We start from the raw sequence: 9676 nt of genomic DNA, 5'->3' as shown, positions 1-9676 counted from the left end.
TGACACCCACCCCGGGGCTTTATATAAAACGAAAAAATGGAAAAGTCGAAGCAAGAAACAAAAAAACAACAAACATGAAGATAAAATTGCACACAGCCCGGGTTAGTTTGACTCACGTTAAACTTTTTTTTACAAACAAAAAAAAAGCAAAATTTTATAAGGCGTAAAAAATCCCAAACACGATAAACGGGGCAAACAAAATAAACATCAAAAACAAAACAACAAAGACATATTTTTTAAACCGCTTCAACTAGGTGTTTTTTTAAAAAACCTTTGCATCTGAAAACTGAATTTTAAAATTTGAAAAACGTTCAATAATGTTTTCACCATTAACTGATTGTCAGATCTGCCCCCTTTGGAAAATTTTTAAAAGGCATTTGTTCAAATTTCCAACGAAAAGTCATCATCACAAATAAAGAACGATACATATTTTTTTTTAGAAATTTTTGAAAACTTCCATAGCCGTTTTTGTCCGTCACAGAAATAAACACACCATTTTTCTTTCAAAAAGGCAAGCCCGAAGAACTTCCTACCCAAACCTTAAGACGCCCTATCATAACTAAAACTAATGGAAATTAAATTTTTGGTATTATCGCAATGTTACTTTTTCCTTTGCTTTAGTTTTAAACCCCGCATTACTTTCACTACCCAAAAAAAATTTAAACTTTAGATCAAAGATAAAATCTTTTTTACAAGGAAACAAAATTTTTTTCAAAATGCCCCCATTGGGCGGAAAAACCAATTTTGTTAAAATTTTTTTCCAAACCAAACCCTTTTATAATCTTTTTTCCTTTAAAAGGTCCTTTGTACTGTTTTCGGAAAAATTTCTACAGACCAAAAAACCTAAAAAAACATGATGCATAGTATTTATAATTAAATTTTAAGTCGCATAGATACGATACTATATATGATCATCGATATATTTCTTCGTGTCAACGTTGAAAGTTTCATTATAACAGACTTATGAACAAATCTTTAGATGTTTCTGAATGAATTATTTCATTATTCTCATGTCTAGATGTTGAATTCTGCTTAAGTAGGTTCATTATATGCAATACGACAAAAATAAAAAAAATGAAATTAGAAATGAATGAACCATTGTGCCTTTAAATGCCATACGTTATCAGTACGTTTTTATGTATTTTACATAATTTTCTATTATAGTTTATAGTTCTTTTAAACTTTACAACTGCTTTAGAACTATACGTATTTCAAAAATTAACCTACCAATGGGTATGTTACATTTGTTTGTCGCAAGAGTCAGTGAGCAAGGGTCAAGTTCAAGTAGAATATTGTACTCAAATTCAGAATACCACCAATTATGCTCTTGGGTCATTTCAACAAGGTACTTGATGTCATCTTTCACAGCATAGCGGAAATTCATCTTCGTTCTTATATTGCTTTGTCTCCATAATTTCTGAGTTTATATGCAATATTTTATTTAGCAATACACGTTCATGTTAGAAAAAAATTTATTTAAAACATGTCATGTACTTGTCTAATATGATTTATGGTGAAAAAAAAAATAATTGTTATCCCTCTGAAGCATTAATCACAACAAAATTACATTAAAATTGCAGATACGGTTTGAGGGGTAATAAAAAGTGCAACATCCATCATATCATCCCAACTCAGCACCGACTTTAACATCTGCCACACAGCACTTGACACCTTGCTATTGAGAAGTATAAAAATCTGGATAAAGGGTGATTCCTCGGAAGTATTAATCACAACAAAATTACATGAAATTTGCAGACTCGGTCTAATTGTAACTCTATATGTTTACTCTATGTTTGTTTATTGTTACTGTTGTCGTGAACAGTGCTTTTGTTAGTGACGAAATTCATTCGACAATTAATGCATTTGATTTGATTAAGAAAATATGTCGAATAAAAGTAATTGATTGTTATTAATTATTTAACTGAATAAGAAACGTACATGTATAAAGCTATATTACCGATAATAGTTGATCTGCTCGTAGTTCAGCTGGTTGACAAGACACACTAGATGTTGGATTACATACATTATGACTACCTCTGTCGGCTGTAGTCGAATAAGGTATTGAAGACACAGCTAAATCACATGATGATACTGAAGAGAAAGCATTCCCTCGGACTTGTAATATCCAACTTAATGCTCCATACCTGGGAATTACTCTAAGCATGTTAAAAATTATAAAGCAAAATATCACTCGTTTATAGTTCATAAAACACTTATTTTCCAAAGAGTTGATCCGTCAACGATTTACTTACAAGTTTTATTAATAGCTTACTTTGATCAGCTGTTGTTTTTTTTACCGTGACAACAAGTTTATTGTATAGGTAATATATAACCATCAACGCGGAACGAAATGGTCAATGTTAGGTCTCGCTTCTCAAGTATTCAAAAAATCTTTATCAACTTATTCAACCGATTAATTATCATTTCAAATAATTATGTCCTTTTACAAACTGTATCATCAAATTCAAAATTTATATATGTATGCTTTAAAGTAGGAAGGAAATGAAATAGATTCGTTGTTTTATGCAACATAAATATCATGTTAACAGTTTATAAATGATATTTTCATTATTTGCCAGTTAAGTTAATGTTGTATAAAAGAGGAGAGCTATAAGTATTTAAATGTTTAATTCTTTGTACAGAAATATCCCACAAAAACTTTCAGATATGTTTCTGTTTAAAACTCGCTATGTTTTATTGCACGATCTTTTTGTTTTGATGTTATGTTCGGTATGCTAGCGACTGTCAAAGTATATGGGATGGCTGGATAAATGCTAGATGAATTCTTAAGTCTTATGTAGACATTTGCTCACAAATGAGTTAAAGCAACCGTCACCATGATATCAAAAAGCTACTCAAAACCTCCAGATTTACGTGAAAGTTTATATCCGTCAATTTTAAAAAACTTTTATTTGTCATAAAGTTATTTATGTTTATGGCTGTTTCAAACAAGTCACTCCACAAAATAATCCAAATAGTTATTATTGTTCACGCATTTAAGCTGCAATTTACAGGACCTTATGTCTTGCTTAATATTACTTTTAAATACTAGTCTGACATGTTTTAAAAACACGCATTTTGCATACATCATTGTATAATGTCACAGTGGGGCCTTAAGAATTTAATTTGAACCACAAATGTATGTATGTATGTATGTATGTATGTATGTATGTATGTATGTATGTATGCGTGTATGCGTGTATGTATGTATGTATGTATGGATGGATGGATGGATGGATGTGCGTGCGTGCGTGCGTGTGTATGTATTTTGCACACATGTCAAAACTGTAAGTCCTTTTTCAATTGAACGGTCGTTTATACGTATGTTTCACTTTAAATGCAATTTCATGAAAATACAGACGGGTCCTTATATCGAAGCTCAATATAAGCAAGTTAACACATATACTAGTGTTTATTCTTTTCGACATAATATATTTAAATCAACTCTTACCTAAGTTTCCCAAACGATTGTTTGACATCGATAATGACACGAAAAACATTTTTATTAGCATAGGAACCAAAAGGTTTTGTTTTTTTCGCATTTTATCCTATAATGTTTGGGACCGTTTTATTTTGTAAACATTGATTTAATAATTGAAACTGTACAACAACAACAACATCTATAACATTACAATTCTAATATCATGATAAGCTGCACACATTTTTATTTCTATACCTCAGAACTGCCTGTCAGAATCAGCCCGGTAAGCTTCAGAGATGTTATATTCACGAACTTTTTGCTTATTTATGGCTTGTTTGCATGGACATTTTTTTACCAAAAATGAAGAACTTTGATTTAGTTTATATGGAAGTATATATAATAAACTGTTATTGTTAGGTGATTTCGGTGAATACCCAAGTACTTGAACTGTTCTTATGTGATATTCATTTCGGCCTTCAGTTCAAGTGAATATTACACTAGCCAGGTCATATATTCACCTCATCATCCTACAATAATTGTAAAAATCTAATGTTGTCATCCTTATAAACCTGAACACTACAGGTAAATATCACCAATTGAAATTACTCATATACCTTACACCCATGTATTTATTATACGCAGGTTGATATAATTTTAAAGCAATGCAATGGTTTGCAATACAAATAATCTTTCATGAAACAGTCTCAGGAAGAAGGTTACAATGCGGGCTTACTTTCAAATTAAACAATGATGAGTATCATAGAATTTTATATGTCAGAACCGTGTGATAAGTTGCTGGGTAATTTCTTAGCAATCTATTGATGCAGAAATGTTACAAGTAATGTTATACTTTACTAGAGTATAGTTGCATACGGGTTGCTTTACCAGTTTGCTGGAACAGTTTACTAAATGGATGTCATCTTTACAATTGATATGTCTCTTATTATACAATATAGCAGAGACTCAGGGTCTTAAGATTTATAAACAAAAATGTACATGTTTAATTCAACTGTCGGGTTTGTTGTTTAAATTAAACGATAACAATAATATGTTATTTACAGCGGCAGTTTATAAATAGCTTAATCAAGAGCACCGCTAGGTGGAGCATTATATGCGTGAAAATATTTTTTCTTAGAAAGGATGAATCATTTGTAAGACATGGGAATTAAATAAAGTATTACCTCCTTCACAAAGCAATCCTTTATAGCTGAAGAACCTTCATATATATACAGTTGCTGTTTCCAAAGCATCACCATCAAGTTGTTATCTTGTAAGTAAAAATGCTACGACGGATACGCCAGGGGTATAACATTTATAACAAATTTTTTAGGGCATATAATTAATGTACTCAATATAAGTGATCATCCTATGAAGTTTGACAGTTGTAAAACTGTTAACAATATCAAGGTCATTTGATATTGACCTTTGACCTTGTGACCCCAATATAGATGTGGATCTTTTATTCAATAAAGGCAATCATCTTATGAAGTTTGAACACTGTTAGCCAATTGGAACTTAAGTTATGCTCCAGAAAAAACAATTTTCAGTGTAAAGATCATTGCAACCCTGACCTTATGACGCTTAGATCAATAGGGTTCATGTATTGGACTTGGCTGTTCATCCTATAAATTTTTACAGCTGTAGGTTGATTAATACTTAAGTTATTGAGCGGAAAGTTTGAATATTGTGGGCCAAATGGAACTTAAGTTATGCCCCGGAAACCAAATTGCTTACGGACGGATGGGCGGACGGACGGAAGTGCCAACCATTGGGGTTTATGTGCTTTTTTCTTTGATCCTTATGTGGCATTTTCCCCCATAAACCAGTAAAATTACCACATAAACCAGTCGGTTTATGGGATTTTCTTCTCTTTTTTAACTAAAATTATGGAAGGAATGAAGCTTATAGACTGGATGATCGCCCGGACAGACGGATGGACGGACGCCAGGGGGTAGAACATAATATGCCCGAAATTCTTTCGGGCATATAAAAATCGACTGTAAAAGCGGTTTTCAAATCTTTCATTACCAGCAGTACAAACGTACTCTACTGTTAGTATTTGCAACAAATATAGATGTATTACGGCTGTAAGTTAAACTGCTGTTACTGATAGAACTTACGGGCAGAAATTGCACTTACTCCTCACTGCTAACTTCACGTACATCTCTTCATGAGGATATTCATCTTTTTTTTTTCGTAAGGAAATGTTTTAATATTTACCCATCCTAAATTGTTAAATACAAGATTGAATAAAAGATCCTTAAATATTTATTACAATTCTTTACATAAATGTCTAAGACGCAAAATGTGGATCTGTCACTCTCAGTGACAGAAAATCTCTTAACCTGCATACCTTTCAAAATGCCAGTCATATAACTTGATTCAACTTTAATTTGCATATTTTATATATCTGACTTTATTATATACTTATATATGAAATATTGAAAAATATTGATGAAATAAAATGCGTATTTTCATTTTCCGTATTTTCACTGTAAAAATTTATTTTTTACTGCAGTGAAACATATTTTCCGTATTTTCACTGGTGTCTTGCCGGACTACTTTCTTTTAAATTCTGCCACTCACTGTACACAAAATTTAAGGGAAAGTCTTTCAAATTTTAATGTCAAAAAAGAGAAAAATGTATATAATAAACAGAAAATTCAAGTTTTTTCTATAAATACATGATTTATTTTCATCTTGTGGCATGAAAATTACCATATTTCACTTGTGGCTACCGCCACTCATGAAATATTTATTTTCATACCACTCGATGAAAATAAATCATGTATTTATAGAAAAAACTTGAATATCCTCTATGTATCTCAGCAACATATAATAAATACCAACAAAGTAATGAAAATGGGACATTTTGACACAAATCGATAGTTCTGTGTTTTCTTAGAAAGTTGTTAATTAATGATAATGTTTTTTGAACTGTCTTGTATATTCCCAGTGTTTCTCACAAAGCTGCATGTATACTAGCCGAACCAATGTCTTTTCTGGCACGTATATTCCCAGTGTTTCTCACAAAGCCAGCACCAATCCATTTTACATTTGATACATGTCATATGCATACATCCACCTGTGAATAAAACAAAGATATAGACTAAGTTTCCATTTTAAACTAAAATTAATTGACTTTTCTTTCTTGATAATGAGTATCTATTGTTTGTTTCTGGAACATAAAATGTCCAAAACCTAATTGCCTAGTTTTTGTTCATACCCCAGAAACTTGCAGCTAGGCCTAGGCATAATGAGCAAAGTCTATGAAACTTCCAGTCAATGATGAACCGTCTGCATATATATCATTTGAAACTGACAACCTAGGTGTGGCGTTAAGTCAAAGTAAAATGACTATTAAATGCCATTTCGTTTTAGGTAGGATAAAGATAAGTTCTTGTTTTATGCTACTGACTTCTCTACTGTTTAATATTTCGTTTTAACCTATTGCATCATGTTTGACTGTTTAATAGTGCATCGGATAGTGTGATGCTGGTTAAAACAAGAACATAATGTTGTAGAAAAAAAGTTCAAATGAAGCATTTCTTTTCACAATCGAAATGTAAATAATCTTTGTGACAAAGAATGTGCAAATTATCCACATTCTTTTAAACTATTCAATTTTTAAATATTCCCAGTTTACAGTTTACCGATCTTAGACATGATTTTATTGTACCTTATTTTATAACTGTCAAAACATTATTTTTTCAAATTATTTAAAGATTACAAATATTTTATTTTTAAAGTATTGTCAGTTTTAAGAAACAAACCATCTTTCTCTGTATGAGCTCCACAATGCGGGCATGCTTTTGTTGTTTCTTTAATGACTTTGTTTGCAGCACGATTTTCACGTGAATGTACAACCTTTGCAACAGTTGCATCTGATAACTGAACATAGAATAAAGTGATTATTATTACAACTATTTGAGCACCCTTTTGTAAAATACATTTGTTTAAAAGTGCTGCATCAATTATATTCACACATATCTTCACTTACGGGGCCTATTTATAAGACCGAGTTGAGTGGCATTATTTCATGCAGTCAGTTTTTATATATGCCACTATGTAGGCATATAATGACATTTCCAAACAACAGAACTAAGGGGTACTAAGTTATATATATCAACTATATATTTAATTTTACCATAGGTGAAAACATATTGACCAATAACATAAAACCCCATTAAAAATATATACATTTGTGGGACATATATATATATATTATTCAATTGTTAAGATGATTTAACAATTAAAAAACACACATGTACATCTGTTAATAAATTTCAAAAATGGCTACGTTTTTTGTTTGTTATTGTTGATGTTGTTTTTGTTATTGTTGTTGTTTTGGTGGTGATGTTGTTCAAATAATGATTGGAAATTATTTCATTATTTCAAAAGAGAAAGCAATATATTTGTTTTAATTCCAGTGTTCTGAAAGTTGTCCAGGAAAGGCGGTAAGGTGGGGGTGATAAAAATGTGTTAAATCGTTGTAAAATCGGGAAAATATTCGTCTTAGGCTTAAAAATGAAATATCATGAAAGTTGGTAATGCTTTACCCCCAAGCAGTGCTAGTTAAGTGTTTCATAAAAAGATCGCCTAAATTCTGGTTCTTGGAATCTCTACAATGTTTGTTTTCGTACGTACATTTCTTACAAGTTTTTATACAAGCTTCGTCTTTTGCAATTGTAAATTAAACTTTTGAAAACATAGCTAGTGTAACTCTCTTATCACAGCTGCAATGTGATCATAATTCTAGGTCTTTGTAATGAGTAGAGCAACTTAAATTTGAACTTTTTGGAGCTTATTTAGAATATTGTTTGGCATGACATAGAGAAAATAGTTGCCGCGATCTACTCTTGATTCTACATGTATAAATGAATAAATAATTGTCATCAGTAGTCGAGTAATTTGTATTGTAGGAACCTCGGAAATACATAATTTATAATAAGTGATAACAGCATTGAATATATTATACATTGATTAAAATCGCGTGCCTCACTTTTACACTATTTGATGTAAATCGATTTTAATTTTGTTGTTACAATTTTAATGTCGAATAAAAGTTATGTTATGTTATGTTATGTTATGTTATGTTATGTTATGTTATGTTATGTTATGTTAGTGTTTAATCTGTTTATTACCGGCAATATGAAACAGGTAAAGGAATTATCTCGTTATGAAATAATTGTTTTGAATTGTCGAATAATGTCGTAAATATATTCTACTTGGATTTAAATGCCTCAGTTTGTGAAACGTTGTCTACATGTATAACCATGAGTCGTCGGCGTAATAATGACGATTAAGTTTATGCTTCTTATTTATATATACTATAGCTAATTACTGGAAATGAAGTCTTAAGACCGATCATTGAGATATGTTTGATTTCATAAGTATTAGTTGTTAAACATTTCTTTCATTAGTGTCCACGATTTTTAAACTGTCACTTGCTGAAGTGAATTGATAGAGGATATTTGTTTAGTTCAGTGTAAGATCGGAATATATTTCACCGAGTGAGCACCAAAAGGTATATTTCACGAGTGGCGCAGCCACGAGTGAAATATGAACTTTTGGTGTTCACAAGGTGAAATATATTTCAATCTTGCACTAAACTAAACAAATTTTCTTTTTATTACATGCAAAGAAACGTTTTAAAAAGACATTTAACCTAATACTGAATGAAAAGCGCGCCAAATAATAATACAACGTGACGTCATTTACGACGTCACGTCATTAAGTTGGTACCCAGTACTGTGTACGCTGGTATTTCACTAAAACAACGTAAGGGGCTTAAATTCAAAACAGTGAAATTATCAAAGTGTTAATTTCACTGTTTCAAACAGTGAAATAACCAGTTTTATTACATGCTTTTCGGTGGTTTATAAAAATTTATTTTATGCTTTTCAGTGGATTACTGATTTATCCGTGAAAATTATATTTGATAATTTCACAGTGAAAATTAACAAAATATAATTTCACTTTTTTCAATGACAAAACTACTTTTTTAAGATTTTCCCCATGTGGTACCTCAATTTTATTTTTACTGACAATTCTGACAATATCAGGCTGTTGAAAAAAAATAGCAAAGCTGAAATAGATAAATAACTTAAATGTCAAAAGTAATAAAGAGATAAAACTTACTTCTATTTCTTCAAATTCCAATCACAAAATTTCGTCTCTAATTTTTTTTGTTTCGTTTTTACTGTCTGAAAAATACATTCCTTCCCCATGCTAAACTGCTCTTGATTACATTTG

General features: G+C 30.9%; 1 protein-coding gene across 1 annotated transcript in view; it reads right to left on the bottom strand.

Annotated features, from left to right (window-relative positions):
* Window positions 1-5671: 5671 nt before the first annotated feature.
* LOC132752546 (uncharacterized) overlaps window positions 5672-9676 on the bottom strand; it is a 30828-nt gene continuing 26823 nt past the window's right edge. Inside the window, exons 25-26 of the mRNA XM_060742880.1 lie at window positions 7195-7312; window positions 5672-6506 (exon numbers count right to left, since the gene is read on the bottom strand). Coding sequence (XP_060598863.1) covers window positions 6403-6506; window positions 7195-7312 — 222 coding nt within the window. The 3' untranslated portion in view covers window positions 5672-6402. The remainder of the gene's footprint in view (window positions 6507-7194; window positions 7313-9676) is intronic.

The sequence above is a fragment of the Ruditapes philippinarum genome, unplaced genomic scaffold (assembly GCF_026571515.1).
Source record: "Ruditapes philippinarum isolate M1 unplaced genomic scaffold, ASM2657151v2 ctg2461_1_1_1_1, whole genome shotgun sequence".
Lineage (NCBI taxonomy): Eukaryota > Metazoa > Mollusca > Bivalvia > Venerida > Veneridae > Ruditapes > Ruditapes philippinarum.
This window is presented reverse-complemented; position numbering and strand designations above follow the sequence as displayed.